Below are 20,127 nucleotides of genomic sequence, written 5' to 3' on the forward strand. Positions count from 1 at the left end.
TGGACACCTGAACATTACAGTCACATGTCCTTGTTGAACATATCACTCTGACACCATGGGCATTAATGTGCTGTGCAGGCTTTCCACCAGATAATGAACCTGACTGCTGGGATTTGCTCCTGTTCTAACACCGATGCTGGGTGATAAGCAGTGGCGTTGCAAGGGTCTCTTGGGACTCCAAGCAATAAATCCCTGGGGTCCCCACCCCACCCATGCACGCTGCAAAAATTTGGTTTTTGCACACATAAATGCACAATTTCTGGGACATTTGAGACGAATACTGAAAAAATAGATTAGTGGTTCTCAAAGTGAGGTCCAGGGACCAACAGAGGTCCCTGAAAGCCCAGGCCTATCAATAATCATTGTTGGAAATAAGTGGCCGGGGCCCCCCTGGTGGTCGGGGGCTCCAAGCAACTGCCTGGCTTGCCTGTCCGCAAGGTCTGGCTTCTTCAGGCTTCTTCCACAGCAGACTGGAAAACCATTTCCTTACTGACCTGGCCTATGAGCTGTTGCCATAAAGTTGGAGGCATACTTTTTGTGAAAAATATCATTGTATGCTGTAGTTCCTTTAATTAGATCCCAGTTCTGCGCATATCTTTAACAATTACAAAAGATTTTCAGGTTATGTCTACATTTCATTCAGTGTGATGCTTTACGTCAGCCAGCATCTGAAAGCTTGGTTGGAAGGTTAGCAATCATATTTCTCTGTGGAAATAGATATAAAGTGTTTTACCAAAAAGAAAAGCTCACCTAATGAGGACAGATATGTGAGAGAGTAGAATAAAATATAAATAGACTTCATTTACAGAGCACTTTTCTAGTCTACTCTGACCATTCAAAGCGCTTTACAACACATGCCACATTCACCCACTGATGACACAGTATCACCAGCAATTTTCCTGTGTTTGGTGCATCATTTGACCGTTCTTCTCTACAAAATGGACTAACCGTGTGTCACCTACTTCAGTCAAGAGGAACAGCTTGTTGGAGAATATAAAAAAGTTATTATAGCAAAAAGCAGCATGAATCAGTTCTCTGATCAGTGTTGTATTAGCTGCAGTAGCAGCAGTGTAAAATGGACTTGGCCCCAAATCAAGAATTAATGAAAGGGCGCTGCTGTTTATAGCTGATTGAAATCTGAAACTCTGAAGAGAACCTCCTCCGGAGCAGGTTAGGTGTGCAGCTTAAGTTAGCATGGCGATCTATGCAGGTTGAAAGAAACTTCCATTGTGACACTGAAAAGCTGAAACTGGCTTTAGCCTCCACATCCCTCGATAACCCATTAATCTCACTTCATAGTTCACCCCTCAGGTCAGTTATGTTCTGTTCAGTTGAAGCTTTAGTTTCTTTACTGCTTAGCTGAACTCCTTTGAGTCTGCGCCTTAAGTGTTGTAGCGTCTTCTTCTAGTTTCTTATGTTACATTAAGATTTATTTAAACTGCCTTTTTTTAAATCAATTTTTTCAACTTTATTAAAGCAGTTTCTCTTTTCACACCTTTGTCCTTTTCCCTGTTCTGCTTGGTCCCTGACAGGAGAGGAGTTTTGTTGTCTTTGGCCCCACTGATGCTCAGAATGAGTCAGTGAGATCATACATCACATCCAGTAAGCTACGACCGGTATGTCCAGCTCCTGTCAGACCTGACTCACTTGCAGTGTTTAAATTCAAATGGAATAAAACAGGCATACACACACACACATGCACACACACGCAAACAGAGTTGTGTTAATATCACTTCTGAGGACATTACATGGGCTTAGATTCATTTCCTGGAGACTTCCTCCATCCTCAACCTAAACATAACCTTATCCTAACCTTAAATAGACCAAGTCTTCAGCCTAAAATTGAATGATTCACATTATGGGGACTTGCGTTTTGTCTCCAAAAAAAGGCCAGTCCCCACAATGTCACTGTGTAAACAGATTTATGTCCCCACAACATGAGTAATACACATCCACACACACACACACACACACAGCTTCTTCCTCCCACAGCAGAGCCAAGAGGACCTGGTCCAGTCTTTTCAACACTAGGCACAGGGTTTGTTTAGACTGCCTTTGCATCCAGGTGTTTTCTCCATCCACCGTGCATGCTGACTAAGAGTGTCCATGCCTCTTTAGCTGAGGAGCTCTGGGGCCTCCTCCCTCCCTTGCAGCAGTGAGGCTGGGGAAGCCATCTGCCGGGCTCCTCTAAAGGAGGATGCTGAAGCGGGCAGCATCTGCTATAGTAGTAAGTCTACTGGCCACACCGATCACATCCTGTAGGTTAAGTTCATTAAAGTGGATCCAGCATCCTGCAGAGTCCCCCTCAGTGACTGAACCTGCATGTTTACACTCACAAGTGCACAAGTGTCTGCTCGTCATGATACAACTGGACGATCTGGACAGAGAGATTCCACAGATCAGGAGGTTTTTAGTTAGTTATTCTGATGGTTGCCAGCACAGAAAGGTGCAACAGTATTTCCTCCTGGCTCTGTGGTTTCTTACCATGGGAACCTACGTGCATTCAGTTGGTGATGCAGAAAACATTTTTCTCTGTTTGCTTCAGTTAAAATTAAGACTTTAAATTTTACACAGAATGTCATCCATACATATGTATCATAGTATCGTTCACTGTGAGACAGTGTCACACCTAAGTGCAATTCCTGGGTAAAATATTTCAATATGCTGTATCAAGTTTAAGTTCAAATGTTCCTGAATGTGCAGCTGTCACATTAGAAATAAACAGAGGGCATTGAGAGTGCTAAAATTAGTATATCAACTTAGGAATTTACATGATTTGCAGTTTTCTGCCAACATCCCTCTCTTGCCTTATTTGCAGGCACACTGTTTCTTTTTGCTGTAATGATTTTGCATAATCTTCATAGCTCTCCATCATAATAAATCGTTCCTCTTCAAGCAGGTGGCATGCAATCAGTCCATTTTGTGCAGAAGAGTCAGATGATGCATCAGATGCCCCTTTTTTGGGGAACTTACGCAGAGCCTGATGAAGAAACCTAGGTTAACAAGGAACTTTGTAACCACCGTAATGATACTCATTATCTCTGACTGGGGTTTTAGGTTTGTCAACCCACCTCATGCAATGAAAGTCTGGTTATGTTAAACTTGCTTATCTGTACACTTCCTCTACATATGAATGTAAATAGATTGGAATGTGTGTAGGCATGTATGTGTAAGTACCCTGTGCATGTTATGTACAGTAAGTGTCGTGATAAACAGAGTTACATGCTGTTACCTCTGGAGGGCCGATCACTGAGTACGACACAGAGCTCCTTGTACAGGTCAGACCTGTGTGATTCGTCTCACTCCTCATCTTCACAGAATTAGACTAGCTGAAGTGACTTTGTTCACCTTTGTGAAGCCTGAAAGCTGCTCATTGCTGCTTGCCACTTGCTGCTTCCATCTGTTGTACACTAAAGGCCTTGAACCCAGGATCACTGCTGTTTCACTTACTTTGCCATCAACATGATATAAATTCTAGAAGTTATTTACAATTCAATTAATTATGTAATGAGATTTTTATTATACTTTGGTGAAGCGGCTCCTGTTCTGCACCCTCACCCAGGCATTTAAAGTATTTTGGTTGAATGGACCTCTGCTCCGGTTGAAGTTGAGTGGATTATTGTTTGTTCATATATGAGGTCACTGGATTTCTTGAACTAATTAGAATTATAAAGGTGTAAATTGTCCCATCTAACAGGTGCAACAGCTAAGGAGAGCCAGGGAGATCAAACAGTCTCCACACCCAGTGACAGACGAGAGCAGAGCTCTAATCATTCAAAATAAGTGAAATCACCTGTGCAGGTGTACCATTGGTGTGTAGGGCCTATCGCTGCACTGCTGCTACTCCAAACCCTTCGGTGGCTAACACATCCTCCAAATTAAACTACGAAATATGTTCTCTGTCCATGCCCTCTGGAATGACATCTTCTCATCTGCTGCTTCATTTCTGCTTCTTAAATCAAGCCCTTTCCTCATATTACACTGCTATGGTTAAGGTTTAGTTTGGTTTAGACACACAAACATGGTTTTGGGTCCACCCTGACCTCCTCCTTGTGTGGACTTTGTGCCTCTATAATAACACCACCTGAGTTCCTCCTTTGCTCCTGATGGACAAGAGTTAGAATTCCTACGGCCTCTAGAGGGCTTTGTTACTTAAATGTAAACGTATGTTGTTTTTGGGGTATTTGCTAATATGATGTGTTTTTCTTGGGGCGGACTGCCTAGACATTATGCCTGGTTAACCAGGTTTGCTTTGCTTTTGCCATTGACTGAGGGGATACAGCATCTTAAAATGCATAAAACAAAAGAATCTGAGATGAATACCAAGGTCCTCCTCTTTTACTCATCCAGATTCAGTTCATCAATGAAGTTATTGTAATAATGGAAGAAGAAATATGTTAAAATCAGCAACACAGGCGGTATTTTGTTCTGAACTCAGTTAATTCACTCTCAGTCATTGTGTGGCAGTGTTAGCCCCTGAGCTCACTGCCTCCACTCATCATGCTGTATTATTTTCACTTGTGGATCTTCTCACACAGGCAGCATTGATTCTTATTGTGCCCAGTTTCCAAACATGCACACTTTGCCAGTGAACAATAACGTACTCCCACTGTTTCAGAGTCAACATAGCCAGGGTTATTTCTAACACTACACTGTTTTTTTCCACTGCTTAACTTTTACAGACAGTAGTGTTTCCAAACCACGTGAAAACAGAAAGAGCTAAAAAAAAAAAACAAAAAACAAAAAAAAAACAAAACTGATGCGATGAAGTTTTCAGCATGTTCTTAAAGAATGTGAGATAACGCAGCCCATCAAAAATTGTCTTGTGTGGATGCAATGAAATGAGGCTGATCCTGAATCTTTTTGGTGGTCCTGTGGACACAAACTCAAGCCTCCCTTTCATCTATAATCATTTCAAATCATTATTTCCTCTGGTCTTCAGCAAATTGAGCCAAGTTAAGACATGCCTGCTGTTGTCCAGTAGTCAACAGAGGCCTTCAGTCAGACCTGTACTGACCTCTACTGGTGAGCGTGAAATACAGCAACAGTGAAGGAACCTACAATCAGGACTGCATACTGAAACAGCGATGATCACAAGCATATCCACTCACACTGTTAATTATCTTAAATTATACCTTAAATGTATTTGCTACACCCAGTTGTACCTGCCCGTTAAGCCAAACAGCCAATCTGCAGAATCCTGTGTCCTGTGGTGAATGTGATGTAAGAAACTGGATGTCTGCAGCGAGTTCCAGCACATTATCAGACAAACTCTGTCATCTACAGGTTTCCTGTTTCAGCAGATCAAGATTTTTTTTTTAGCAGTCCTTATTTTTTTCCCATTAATCCATTATTTTTTTAGAATTTCTGTTTCCAAAAATAAGATCTATTTTAACCTGTAAAGACACACAGACCATCACAAAAGGTTTTATTATCTCATGCCTTAATTGTTGCAAATTCCTTTTTACAGACATCAGAGCTCAGCTGCCAGGTTCATCCATAAGAGGCATGACCACATGACTGCCTTTCAGTCTGCTTACTGTGTCCTTACTTACCCAGTGCGTGACAGAATTTCTATATCATTATATTACAGCTGACCTTTTTAGGCAGTGTTCGAGAGTAAAAAAATTAAGTCAATATCTTTTATTCATCCTTACTATAGGATTTATTCACATGTTTTAAGGGGTTGAGGGGTCATCAGTGCAGAATATGTGACTGGCAGTGCTTCACACTGAGCCGTCTACAGGAGATAATTTTAGAAAATGTCCTCACATCTTTAAACCTGTTTACAGTCCACATAGGATCTTTTATTGTTTGTTGTTGTATAGCTATGTTTATGGTTTGGCTGACTGTGGAAGACGCCTGCCATGTGCACTGGTTTGCATAATGTTCAGTCCCATACGAGCTGAGATTCCTGGACAGGGGTCTGCTCCACAGTCCCAGCTCATAACCAGAGGGCACAGACACAGAGCAGAGGCTCTGAGGATATAACACTGAGTCGGAATCATCTTTAAATCTACAACTAACATACTTTTATATGAAAGATAATGATTTTCCTGTGCATGTTTCTTCTCGCCTGCACTGTCTTTATTTATTTTTCCCCCTTCTCCTTCCTTTGTCTACCCCCCCCCCCTTTTTTTTTCATTTTTTTGTGGTAACTTTGTTTTCCCAACTGCTGTTTACATGGTCAAGAATGAATTTTAAACCTCTAACCACAGACAGAATTGTCCATTTTAGGTATGCAGGGCCTCCCAAAACTGGTGTTTTGCTGCCCTCTGTAGACTCTTTAAATACTGTCTTCTATTTCTGATAACACCGAACTTTCACTCCCACCTTGCGTTTGAGAATCATTATTATAACTCATCAAAGTCCATTGATACTGTCTGCCTGCTGACAGGAGCTCGAACCAGCATCGACAGTTCTTTCAACACGGAAGGTAACAAACATAATCACACAGGATATGGCTTGAACATCTGGACTTAATTTGATTGGATGGAACTACTGATTCCTTTCGCAGAAACAGATAAGCATGGGAAAGTAAACATCTTACTGAGGTGGTCAAGATCAAAACTCTGTGTGGTATTCATGAGCACACTCTGCCACCAAACAAAAAGAAGGAAAGAAAATCAAGTAGGAGAAAAACACACAAAAATAGCATAACCACGCAATCCCCCCTCCCCTTAGTGTAGACTACCACGCTCATCTCCATAGAACAACACTAGCTCATACGTAAGTAAATGATTGAATAAATGGATATTCAATCATATACATACAAATATACAAACAGGCTTTCTTCAGCTAGTTAGACACAGAAATAAACGCGGCAGAGGTGACCTCTAGTTCATGTCTTTATGTCAAACTGAGAGTTAGAGAGAAGTCAGGTAAAATTAAATAAGACAATACAGTAAAATTCTTAACAATTTTTTGTATCCAAGGAATGATAGCCAAGGAATCTTAAATTATACACTGTCAGTCACAATCATACTCTTAGTGTTCTGATATATGATACCTGCATTATGCTTATGTAATAACTTTGGTAAAAGGAGTCAGTTCTATGTATTGCATGAAAAAATGCAAGATAGAATCGTATTTGGCAGTTTGCTCTCACCTCAAAAAAGGTGATTTTAAAAAGACAAGCAGGAATATAAATGATAAAACACATAACTAACAAATCCAACAAGGGTATGAGGGAGAAATGTATAACTGACATTTAGTTAAAGATGTTTCTTACAACTTTCCACCAGAATTGGAGAAAAAAAAAAAGGAATTTGAAGAGATCATTGAAGGGAGATGTGAAAAGTTGAAGGATCTTAAAACATTAAAAACACATCACAGCTTCACCTTCCTCCCGCAAGCTGTTAATGAACAGACAGAAAAACACCCCTCAATCACAACACAGTATATATTCTGATGCAGAAACACCACTGTTAGGAATGTGTGTTGTAAGATTTTAATACAACCCTGATTCACAAAAAAGTTGGGAAGCTGTGTAAACCATAAATAAAACAGAAAGTGATCATGTCTTCATCAATTGAAAACAGCACAAAGACGATATATTAAATGTTTGCCCTTATCAGCTTCATTGATTTTTGGAGATAAATGCTTATTCTGAATTTGATGCAGCAACATGTTTGATGTGCGTGAGGCTGACCCCCAGTCCTTCAGTTGAAGAATGACCCTGCTGAGCGTTTTCCTGCATGTGATCAGCTTAAAAAGAACGTCCCACAATGGCCTGAATGCCCAGTCCATCCCAAAGGTGGATGGGTTGAGTTCGGGTTCAGTTAAATTCATTCCACATCATGAGCGGATCATTTCACAGGGCAGTGCCAAGCTGTCACAGGAAACGGAAAAACAAAAAGCGCTGCCACAAAACTGGAAGCACACTGTTGTCTAAAACATCAGAATCAACTTTGTTGGCCAAGTGTGTTGTCACATCCAAGGAGGGTAGTACTTAAACACTGAGCTCAAAGTAAGACAAAGATATATGACAAAAGCTGAACAAAGGAGAGCAAACTTAAACATGCAGCTATTATATACAGCCAAGCGCTCTGCAAATAATATGCAAATACAACTATAATATAAATACAAACCAGTGCACAGGTTAGATTGCTCATTTGTACTGTACTTCCCAGGTTGTGGTAAAGGTGGTGCAAAGAATGGAATAAATGCTGTGCGGATAAGAAGCTGCTCGATAGGCTGGATATAGTTTTATGTGCACCAAGTCTGCTTCAACTTCCGTGAGTCACTGAAAGGATACAATGTACATGTGATTGCACAGTGTGTGTTACACTACATGTAGACTACAATAAGCTGATTTAGTATTACTGTTATTTCACAGGATTGTTGTCTGATATCACACGGCTGAGTTAGCTGTTCATGAGGAAAATGACATGTGGAAAGAAGCTGTTCAATTCAATTCAGTTTTATTTATATAGCACCAAATCACCACAGAGGTTGTCTCAGGACACTTCACATATAGAGCAGCTCAGGACCACACTCTTTAATGCACAGGGACCCAACAAGGCCCCCATGAACAAGCATTTGGCATGTGTGTCCTCGTGTGGGCATGTTCTGGTGTGGTGCATTCTGTAGTGCCCACCAGAGGAGAGAGGGGCAACAGCCCTCATTTAAGGCTTTAGTAGTTCTGCTGTTATGCTGTGCTTGAGTTCATTTGGTTATTACACACATTCTTTATTATTACCCATTGTGTACTTTTAACTTCACTGAAGGCAGTACTTTAGAAATGCAACAGTGCTGTAAAATTATGATATAATGTTGCACAACTGTACCAAGTAAGTAAAAGCTTGCACTTTCCTAATGACTGACAGTCATTACACAAGTGACCATTTTAACTAGACAGTGGACATTGATTCACCAGGCCCAGGGACCAGCAGCAGGAGTCTGTAACCTGCACATACTGTCTGGTGGTGCGAGAGTAAAATCTACAAAAACACAGCGAGATCGGACCGCACCGTTCAAACTCCACACACACAGAGCATCAGAGCCGAGACTCAAAGCACAGCTGACCACTGAGCTACCCTCACTGACAGCCATGCACACATTTCAAAATGCACTGAAACTCAACATGCACAGAGCTGAAACCAGCTTTCAGTTTGATAATTCATCAGATCATATCTGTGTTTATTATTGTCCATTAAGTTCCATCATGATTACATGGTAATACAGCAGTATAAACTGATTTGACAAGTCTGCACAGTGTTACATTGGAATAATAATGTAGCTGACAACAAACGCAGACAGGATGTAACGACAGATGAGCAAACTCAAGGAAGCTTAAACTGCTTCAAGCTGATTTTTATGATATTCTGAAATGGATGGAGGAGAAATAAAATAGAAAACGCAGTGGCTTGTCTTAAAATGCTCTGCAGGGATGAAAAGGTGTCATACCCAAAGTCATATAATGTCACATTGTCAGTAAGTGGACGTGTCTGCTGTCCCCTGCTTGGATCAATCAGGCTTGACATATCAAAGATGGAGTCAAGCCATCTGATTGGCTGCGAAGAGCGTCTCAGCCCCTTGTGATTTCTCTTCTGATGCATCAAACAGGATCATCTGTCTGATTCGCTTTCCACAACCTGCAAGTTCAGGGAGGAGAGATGTTCACTTCCTGTCTCACTTTCTTTTAGTCGTGGAATCATGCAGGTTTCATCCTTTTTTACATCGCCTACAGTTCATCAGGGAGAAGGTGCCCGGGAGGATGGAGAGCTGGGGGGTAGTGAAATAAACAAGGCCTTAAGAGAGTCACTGTAGAGTACTATCATTTAGGATCTGCAGAAGAATTACTTGTTGTTGTTGTTTTTTTTTTTATTATTATTAATATATGTTATATTTACATGTGCTTTGCCGTCACACACGATGCCTCGCTGTCCTCTCAACACATCGCCGTGCTTTCAGCCAACACTTCCCCTCTTGAAGCCATGTTCGGGGGGCGTTTTCACCGAATTTTCCCTCTACTGAATTTTTCCCCTTTGCAGCATCAGTAGCACAGAGCCAGCCTCCGACCAGACAGCGCTGTTCCTGCTCATTCTGTGGCTTGTTTTTTTTTTTTTTCTACGGTCGGGAAGCAAGATTACGCACAAGGACGGCAAACAAACAGAGTGGAAAGAAAGCGCGCCGTGTCTCACCGGGGATCCGTCTGTGTTCAGGAGCATCTCCGGCCGCGCTCATCCGCCTGAAGGAGCACCAAACAGGTACAAACTTGGAGGCTTTTTCATTTTTCATGCCTCAGCGCATATCCGGATTGACTGGGACGCTTTACTTTCCATGTCTGATGTGATTACACACATGCAGAGGATTGGAGGCTAGCTGCTCCACGAAGGCAGGGGGCTTGTTTAAAGGAAGGGTCGCCGCGGTTAATGGCTCTATTGTACAGTAACACGCTGAATGTGTTCCGTTAACATGACGGAATCATTAGGTTTAGCTAAACCAAGCCGACCTCGCGTAGCTAACATTAACCTTTAGCTTTATGTTTTCCCTGCTAATTTAATGCTAATAAATAAATACACCTTTTCGTTCAAACTGTCAGGCTTTTCTACAACTTGAATAACCCAAAAGTCCAGTTTAGCGTCTGCGTAGCTTCGTGTCGGAGGTGGTGCTGTAACGCTAGGCTCGGTGCGGTAACGTTAGCCTCCATGGCCACGGTCACACACGGTCCCGTCTTTCTCCACACGTCATATCCCTCCACCTTTAAAGCCGGCGGTGAGCTCGTGCGTTCAGTGCCGCGAACATGGAAGCGATGGACGGGCTCCAGCGGCGCGGCTGCAGGCCGCTCGCTGCTGGAACTTGTTTACATGGAAACCTCGAGGGAAGCGGTGACCTTTCCTCCATAACATCCTCCGTCAACATATGGTTTGAAGGAAAGAAAGAAGGAAAGAAAGGACTGGCCTTCATTATGGCACTCTCAATTCAAGTAGTGACGTATGTTTTTTTTTTCTCCCATTACACTTCAGTTATCTGAAAATATGTTCAGCCACTTTTCTCATAAATCATTTGTAACGACATATCTGTGCAGTCCTGGATGTACTTTAATCATTATCCAATTATCAATTCATTGTCTAAGTGCAGGGATTAATGTAAAAGTAGTTAATTACCTTCATTTTTGTCTAACTGTAGCACGTCCACCCGCTACTGTACACCACAGTTATACTCAGATGTCGCCATTATTATCATATTAAAGGCTAAGTTCACCTTTACTACAGAAAGGTGACTGAAAAAAAAATCAAAATAAACAATGTTGACAGTTTTTGTTTTGTTTGTCCAGATTTTGAAATAAAAAAAATATTTGAAGAAGTTGTGTACAGTGTTCAGTTCCACTTCTGACCACAGAAATAGTCCCCGTGAAAACTGTTCTGTGGATTAGATCAATGCAAAAAAAAAAAAAATTAACTCCCCTCCATTGTATTGGCATCTGTGTGGACTGAAACCACTTTTTTTTTTTTTTTTTTAATTTAGCAAACCTGAGCTTTTGACCATACATGCATGTCTTCTGTTTGACATGCAGCAGGGATCATATGTTATTTCTGTTATTCACTGGCTGTGGTTGTACTCTGTGTCCAGAGCAAGATGTCAGCCAGAGGAGGAAAGAAGAAGGCCACCAAGCTGTCCCGTTCATCCAGGGCGGGTGTCATCTTCCCCGTGGGGAGGATGATGAGGTACCTGCGCACCGGCACGCACAAATACCGCATCGGTATGGGGGCACCGGTCTACATGGCAGCAGTCATCGAGTACCTGGCAGGTAGGGCGGCATCACATGACTTGAGATTCATATATACCAGCTTCAGTGTCTGAAACAGCGCATTTATGGATGCTAATGAGTCTAGCTGTAAGCAAGTTGTGAAAAAGATTCAGCACATATGTTGAAAAGCTGCTTCCTTTAGCATTGAAATAGTCAAAAGTATTGTGTTATGTTATTATATATTGCATTTAATTTATGGTGAATATGTTGTGGTGTAATAATGCCCGATTGTGTTGTGTTTAATACCCTTCACTTGAAACAGTCATATATTTGTGTTAATTATATTTCTATACATTTAATTCACATCACGCGACACCTAACAAGACAAAACATTGACAGTTACTAAAGAAAAACATACCAGGTACTTCACGGGCATCTAACAATGTTATTAATTACTTTCCAGTACCTTCCTGGAGTGCCATCTACAAAACTTTCTGATCAGAAATTACACAAATTATAACACAAACAGCGATCATATATAGACTAATTCCTTTAATAAACAACAATCAAGTAACAATCATTAAATAAATCTGTTGGAAATAGGAAAGGGACTTAGTCTGCTGAACTTTAAAGAGGATTGCAAAAGAGAACAAAAAGGCTTTTTATTTTGTTTGTTTGCTGTGTCTATGTCCACATCACTGCTGCAACAATCCTGTTTCTCAAAGGAGACGCTCATCTAAATGTCCCAACTATTGACTGATGGGCTGGAGTCCACACAGTGCAAAATAAATAAGTTTAAGTAGCCGAACACACACTGTATGTTTGATGGGTCTCCACACTGTGTTTGCTCTCGTCTAAGCTGAGATCTTGGAGTTGGCAGGAAACGCAGCACGGGACAACAAGAAAGGCAGAATAACTCCCAGGCACATCAAGCTGGCTGTGGCCAATGATGAGGAGCTCAACCAGGTAACACAGTGCTGTGCAAGTGGCTGACAGATGTTTGTGTGTACACCTTTACCTTTCAGGTAGTACAGTAATCACAAGTGGGCTATCATAGCAGCTTACCAGCAAACTGGAGGTGCGTGTTATTAATGCAATGTTTTTATTTGTAGTTTTAAGTTGTGTGTCTTGCTAAAAGAAGACACTGTTCTCTGTAGCGTTTACAGTAAATGTGTCTTCTTGAAGTCAGAGACTGTTCAGAATATGTTTTCATTAGTAGCAAGTTAAGAGAAAGGTGAGGAGAAGCTTCAGTGTGCTGCTGATACTGCAGCGGGAAGAGGAAGAAGCTCTTAAGGGTTAAACTCCAGCATTTAACTGATATGTTTTTATCTGATTTTCACCCAGTTTTTTTATCAAATAGCTAGAGTTAACAGCAATAAATTCATGTTTTTTTGAGTAGCAATCACAACATCTGACAGTATTATCACTTTGTAAAGTCAGCAGGGCTAATGGTTAACAAACAGCTGTCTATTCCCACATCACGTTAACATTCATTTGGAGTTGTGTTGAATTTAAGTCCAATATTCACTCTCCTTTTAGCTCTGTTTTTGGTCACTACCTGCTCCTGAGAAAAATCTCTGGCTCTTAAGCTGCTAGATGCTCCACTCTGGTCACCAGCTGTGTCAGTCTGCTGTTTGGTGCTGAGCAGGTAGTGTACAGTGGGTTCATCAGAGCTGAAACAGACAGTGCTGAGGGGTCCATCACTGAGCTTCACATTCCACACAATCATTTTATCCAAAGCTAAGGTTGACTCATCGATGAGTGTGGCTTTGAATTAAGTGTTTGTTTGGTCATTGTGGGAACATGTCTCCACACCAGAGGTGATATTCAAATTATTGACATCATCCAGCATGATCTCTAAGTAAAGAAGACCTCTCCAGTGGATCAGGTTGCCTGGAACACTTTTGACCTGGTCTACTGTGCCAGATCGTACAGTTTCCAGTGATATCAGATATGTCACAGAACAATTTGTACAGTACACTCTATGTATAAAATGCATACCATAACAAATGGAGTTATGTAAGTATTGTAACATAAGTAATATAAGTGTTCTCATGATAATGTGAGTGAGTGATTTTCCTTGTATTCATGGTGATTGTGAAGGCTTCAGATGACGCTGTTTCTCAAAGCTTGCTTATGAAGCAATAAGATGTGTAGATGTGTGATATAAAACAGCACAAAGTCCAACTCTTTGTCTCTGAAATGTTGTCTCCATCAGCTTCTGCGGGGGGTGACCATATCAAATGGAGGGGTTCTGCCTCGGATCCACCCAGAGCTGCTCTCCAAGAAGAGGGGAGGCCGAGTGAAAGTGGACAGCCAGGCATCCGTCCCCGAGAAGCAGGAAGAACGCGCAAAGAGCAAGAAACCCGTGAAATCCTTCAAAAAGGTCAAAGGCAAACGAGGGCGCAAGCCAAAGGTCAGTCAACTGAGGAGAACGGACAGAATACACAGGGAGACGAGGCGCCATACAGACCTCTGTGTGCTGTAAAGGAAATGCTTGTCACACAGTAACACACACACCCAGAGATGAGTGTGTGTAACTTGTTTAGAACTATTAATTAACAGCAGGAAAAACAAGTGTGTGTGTCAAATGATCAGTGCAAGAAAGTCCTTTTTAGTCCTGATGCCAAAAGGATCTTTTTCCACCACCTGAGTTCTGACAGTAGAATCATCTTTAGTCAAGGTTCACTTCTCAGCTGTTTCTGGAGCTTTCAACCAAGACCTCTGAAGTCAACTCTGACATGAGTCCAAGACGATGCAGCTCAGATCTGATCAGATGAATTTGCTTAAAATACAGAAGATATGGTTGAAAGCTCTGGAAAAAGACTAGTGAGTGGACGCTGAGTTGAGATTATTTTGTCAAACAACCTGTTTTTACCTTTATTTCATTGAAGAAAGTATGACAAACTGCAGTGCATCTGTGATAAATCAAGAAATAGAATCTGATAAAGCAACAAAAGCTCATATCTGATCAGATAATATGGAAATAAACCCAAGAATCTGACACAGCATCGGATGCCATTTTTGGATCCTTGACACTTCTTTGTCAATGTCGGCACTCAACAAGTAATGAGGTTTGATATGCAGCTCCGTTGTATTTGTTTAAGCTGTACACTCTGTTATGATGGAAGTGTGGTTTAAATATGCTGTTTTTCTCTCCACCTGGCAAAGAGCACAGACAGTGAGTCTGTACCAAACTCCACACTGGAAGACGGTCCTGGAGATGGATTCACCATCCTGTCAGCAAAGAGCCTGTTCCTTGGACAAAAGGTACCAGACTCTGACTCACTGCTCATAGTTTGTGAAGCTGCTGATTAACTCTGATGGGTCATAAAATGACCCATCAGAGTTAATTCATGTTGAGGTCTTCCAAGTGGCAACCACTGAAAATATGTAATCATTGGAGTAACAACAGTGTGAATTTTGGTAAAAGGTCAACCACCATATCAGTGTAATCTCTGACAACATCAGCTGCTGTCTCACACTGTGTTGATGAATCCACAGCTTTCACTAACAGAGAGTGAAATCAGCAAAATTGGAACAATTAAGGTGGAGGGGATAATCAACCCAACAAATGCAGAGATGGACCTCAAAGATGGTGTGGGTGAGGAGTACATGTTCAAATTATTTGGTTTCTTATCAAGCTTTCAGACTACCCTCTGTTCCTCCGGTCTTGTGCTCACCAGCTGCCGTGTGCTGTTTTCAGGTAACGCCCTGGAGAAAGCTGGAGGCCGAGAGTTCCTGGAGGGAGTCAAGGAGCTGCGGAAAGCACAGGGGCCTTTGGAGGTGGCATCAGGTGGGACAGAGTCTTCAAACATCTAAAACTGTGTCAGCTGGGCTGTTTGACATGCTGTGTGAGGTTAGGTTTGAAGAGCTATGGCTGGAATTGTGTCAGGCCTCCAAGCAAATTGGTCTTCCACCACGATCGAAGGCACATAATGAGCTAATCCCTGCACACTGTCCACAGCATTTCGAGTCAGGAGAAGTCGTCTGGGTTTGGTTATTCATGGTTTTGCTTCTCACTTGAAGACTTTTGTGGCAATCTGCCAGTGTCCACCAAAGACAGGGCCTCATGCTGCAGAGCTTCAAGTCCTGCTGTCAGAAATGAGCAAACAAACAAACAAACAAACAGAACAACTGAGCTGCCCAAAAAACTTTCTCTTCACCTCTCAGTAAATAGTAAAGTAAACCACACTGATCTGATGAACAGTGTGAGTGTTTATTTTATATCAGATTTTATTAACGGTCGTTTTTCTTAGGTTTGTTGATTTTATAAGGCTTAAATTTTCAAATAGATGAGATGAATGTATGATTGTCTACATTGAGAGCAGTGTTGTGTGAAGACAGGCAGCCTGTATGGAGCACCGTTAGGCTCAGATGACCAGACAATGCATCTGAGCAGCTTCCTAAAGCTGGAGAAGTGTTTCCCAAAAGCATTTTAACTAGCGACACTTTTAGACATGATGGTAGATTAATGAGGGCCTCCTTCCCACTCGCAGGGGCCCCAGAGCATCATCACAAGCTCCAGCAGCAGAACCACAACTACATATTTAAGCTTTTATTGTTGTTCATTTTTGAGTCTGTACTTTGATCCGGACGCTGATGGTCTGTTTAAGGCACTATGTGTGAGATACGGCCACAAGTTTAGTTCAAAAGTAAAAAAAAAAGAACGTCATGAACAGAATGTGAAGAAGTAACAGTTCTGATGTATTTCCAAACATGTTGTGCCTTGTGCTGCTGAGATATCTACTGAAGTTAGCATGCTAACCAGCTAGCCTCAGCCAGTCCTGTCTTGTAATACTACTGGGTACTTCAAGAGGTGATAGTCTGATGGTAAAGGCCACTGTGGGCTTTTTTTTTTTGCTGGCAGCAAGTTCACTGCATTTCACAAGGTCTCCTCCTTGTTTAGTCAAATAGATAAATGAAATAAACTCACAAAATGTCAAGAAACCAAGGTGAAAAAATACTCTACTTTTAAAATACTCTACTACTACTACTTTTTGAAGAATGTACTACACTTTGTTGCCTTCAGCTGTACTTAAGTGTGCTAAAATAATCCTTGAGTACCACCTGAGTACATGTGAAGTGTAAATATTTGCCAAATTGGCACAACTTTTTAGAAACTTTAAGTGTACTGAAGTGTGCTGTTGAAAATCAGGATTCATGAGCATTCAAAACATACTTGCTATACAATTCTAGTGTATCTCCAATGTGTTGGAAATGTACTTCAGTGTACTTGATGCTGGCCTCATGACACAGAAAATGATGCACATTCATGAAACCGACATGGAGCAAAGCTGCCTTTCTTAAAGGAACGTGGATATAAAGCTATAAAGCTGTAGCTTTTACTGCACACTAAGCTTTGTTTTCTTACACATGTATGAAACAACACCATGCGTGTGTTTTTAATGTACAGCACGGCGTACAGGCAGTGAAGTGCACCCAGCCTCATTCTGAGCAGCACAGACGCTGACGTTAAGCTCTTAACAGCGTGTGCTCGTAGAGAACTCTAAACTGCTCAGGGAAGGGGCCCTGGAGCACTTGTGAGTTTTGTTTGATCTAAAATTATAAGTAGAAGAAAATTGTTAAAAGAACAAGTTCTTTTAAACATTTATACGTGCTACTTAAACTGCATGTGTTCATTCAGGTGGTTGTTACATGAGAGCAACCTTTGAGCCAGACATGACTCCAGAGCTGGAGTCTTTAGAGAGCAGAGATTTATGTGTCACACCAGCACTGCTACACCATGTTACTGTGACCCTCAGAGAACAGAAATACATCCTTTCTTATGTCCATGTTACTCTATAGCATCAGTGACACAATGAGGCCAAACAGGAAACATAACCGTATCTGCTACCTAATCACAGTACCATGAAACAAAACCCAATACCCTGACTCCACAGACCTCAGGTCTGTAAAGCCTGAATAAACCTTTGAGAGAAAAAAGTAGAAAACACAATTTGGACAGAATCAAATTAATAAAAGATAGTTTGAAGAACATAAGCGACCTGAAGGCGTCAGTGAGATGAACGAGTTGAACGCTCGTGTTTGTGTGTTTGCTCCCTGCAGTGGCAGTCACCCAGGCCAGTGGGATGGCAGCCCGCTTCATCATCCACTGTAACGTCCCTCAGTGGGGTTCAGACAAGTGTGAGGACCAGCTAGAGAAGACAGTGAAGAACTGCCTGTCAGCAGCAGAGGAGAAGAAGCTCAAGTCTGTGGCTTTCCCTTCACTTCCTGCTGGACGGTAAGCTCCGCTCGGACAGCGCTCCCCTCAGAGCGTCTGTGTGGCAGTCAGCAACAGCCAGTGTCCACTGAGAGGTGACAGGCGGACCGTGAGAGCTCACCTAGTCCTGACTTAGCACACATTAATTTCATTTAGGCAAACGTGTGTGAACATTTAGCTGTGTGTGAAAGACCAAAAGGCTCATTTTAAACAGTTATTGTTATTAAAGTCAAACCAGCCGCTGTGCTTGGTTGTTTTGATGTCTCTTATGTCTGCTCGGGTTCAGGCTGTGTTCAGACCCTCTCTAGCCCAGCGTGAATACATGCAGCCCTTCATTCATTTGAATGAGGCCAGTCAGTCAACACAGCGGGGTGCCAAACACACTGTCACCTGGCAACTAAACCCATCCAGGCTCCAGCTTTGCTGCAGCATCTTGCCAGATGATGTCACATACAAGCACATGTGTAAGTTCATATTTCTGGTGCATCCCATATTTTCAGTGCCTGACTCCACCAAAACTCCCAGCTAGTCCTCTAGAGAGGTGGAGCGTGGGTGGAGCTGAGAGGGTCAAATGAAGCCTGGTAGCTGACACCTTGCTGTCTATCAGAGCAGCCCATAATTCTACATAACTTTAAGCCTTAATATAGAGAGATCTCCCTGTACAGCTGTCATGAACGTTAGATTTAGACATTTAGACATTAGAGTTAGAGACCAAAAACATTTTTTGTTTCAGGCTGTAAAGGTGTTTCTTTCTGCTGTCAAGTTGGGCAGTGTAATATGGGGTCTATGGGGACTGACTCACTTTTGGAGCCAGCCTCTAGTGGCCATTTGAAGAACTGCAGTTTGACTTCATTGTTCAGCTCTGGAGGTCTGCCGTCGCTTCACACTCACTGATCTGTTGCTCCAGCCACTTCCTGGATGTACAGTATTTCATGTCTCTCTGGTTCCAGCAGCTCACCTCCCTGACTGTTTTTCATGAAGAGCTGTTTTCACTAAATCACTCCCCCAAACAGAACTCTGGCTGACATGACGTCTGTCAACCTCAGACATGAGGCATTATCACTCTTTGCACAGTGCTGACAGTTTGAGTATTTCAGTGACTCCTTTTGAAACGATTCCATGCAGCTGTGAGCAGCATTTATCTTCAACAGCAGTAATGATCTGAGACTTCTGCTTACGTTAACATTTCACATCATTATTGTTTACAGCTTTGTTGTTTCTCGCACATCAGTCTTCATTAGTCCAGTATGAACTTTTAAAAGTGACTTTTATTCACTGCTGTTGTCATTTTTGCTGCTCTCTTCAGATTCATGTAACAACCTGAATCTCTCTCACAGGAACGGATTCCCAAAGCAAACAGCTGCCCAGCTCATCCTCAAGGCCATCTCCAACCATTTTGTGTCGTCCACCAGCTCCTCTCTGAAAAACATTTACTTTGTTCTGTTTGACAGTGAGAGCATCGGAATATATCTTCAGGAAATGGCCAAGCTGGACGCCAAGTGAGGATTGTTGTTTTAGGGGTTTGTTTTTCTAACTGTTGTTTGTTGCAGGTGGTGTAGATAGGTGATATGAATTTAGGGGTTTTGATGTGGAATCTGTCTCGGTTAAAGAGGAAAAAAACTATTTGTGAGTGGAGTGCTGTTCACGTTTATGTTCCACTGTCCCTTCAAGAGGTTGCATTTCTTTCTAGATTAGATAATTTAAATTCGTACAGTTTGCCATTATGGTTCCTCGTTTCAATGATGTTTTTACATTCCATGTACAAATATAACAGTTTTTTTCCTGGCCTCTGTAGTTTCTGATACAGTTAGTTTACTAAAAAACTGTGGTTCATTCTGCTTTGAAATAAAAATTCAGATGTTTTACACCAGAGATCTGCTCAGACTTTCCACACTGTTCTTTTTTCTTTTTGTCTCATTTTTGAGTGTATTATTTTACAGTACAGTAAAAATCACACACACTTTCTAGAACAGGCATGTCCAAACTATTCCACAAAGGGCTGTGTGGCTGCAGGTTTTTCCTCCAACCAATCAAGAGCACAAAGTCTGACCAATCAGCTCTCTGAAGACTGAGATCAGCTGATGAAATGAGTCAAGTCTGGTGTGCTGCTGCTTGGTTGGAAAGAAAACCTTCAGCCACTCTGCCCTTTGTGGAATAGTTTGGACATGCCTGCTCTAGAATGTCCAGCAGACACTGATCAAAGCATGAG

At 41.8% G+C, this 20,127-nt stretch overlaps 1 protein-coding gene across 1 annotated transcript; it reads left to right on the forward strand.

Annotated features, from left to right (window-relative positions):
• Positions 1 to 10,071: 10,071 nt before the first annotated feature.
• macroh2a2 (macroH2A.2 histone) lies at positions 10,072 to 19,790 on the forward strand. The gene is made up of 9 exons (XM_076743007.1): positions 10,072 to 10,211; positions 11,578 to 11,755; positions 12,555 to 12,661; positions 13,914 to 14,111; positions 14,867 to 14,965; positions 15,200 to 15,299; positions 15,402 to 15,491; positions 17,765 to 17,939; positions 19,256 to 19,790. The coding sequence occupies exons 2-9, from the start codon at positions 11,584 to 11,586 to the stop codon at positions 19,419 to 19,421; spliced, it is 1,107 nt and encodes a 368-aa protein (XP_076599122.1). The 5' UTR covers positions 10,072 to 10,211; positions 11,578 to 11,583; the 3' UTR covers positions 19,422 to 19,790.
• The last annotated feature ends 337 nt before the right edge of the window (positions 19,791 to 20,127 follow it).

Source organism: Chaetodon auriga, chromosome 11 (assembly GCF_051107435.1).
Source record: "Chaetodon auriga isolate fChaAug3 chromosome 11, fChaAug3.hap1, whole genome shotgun sequence".
In the NCBI taxonomy this organism is placed as follows: domain Eukaryota; kingdom Metazoa; phylum Chordata; class Actinopteri; order Chaetodontiformes; family Chaetodontidae; genus Chaetodon; species Chaetodon auriga.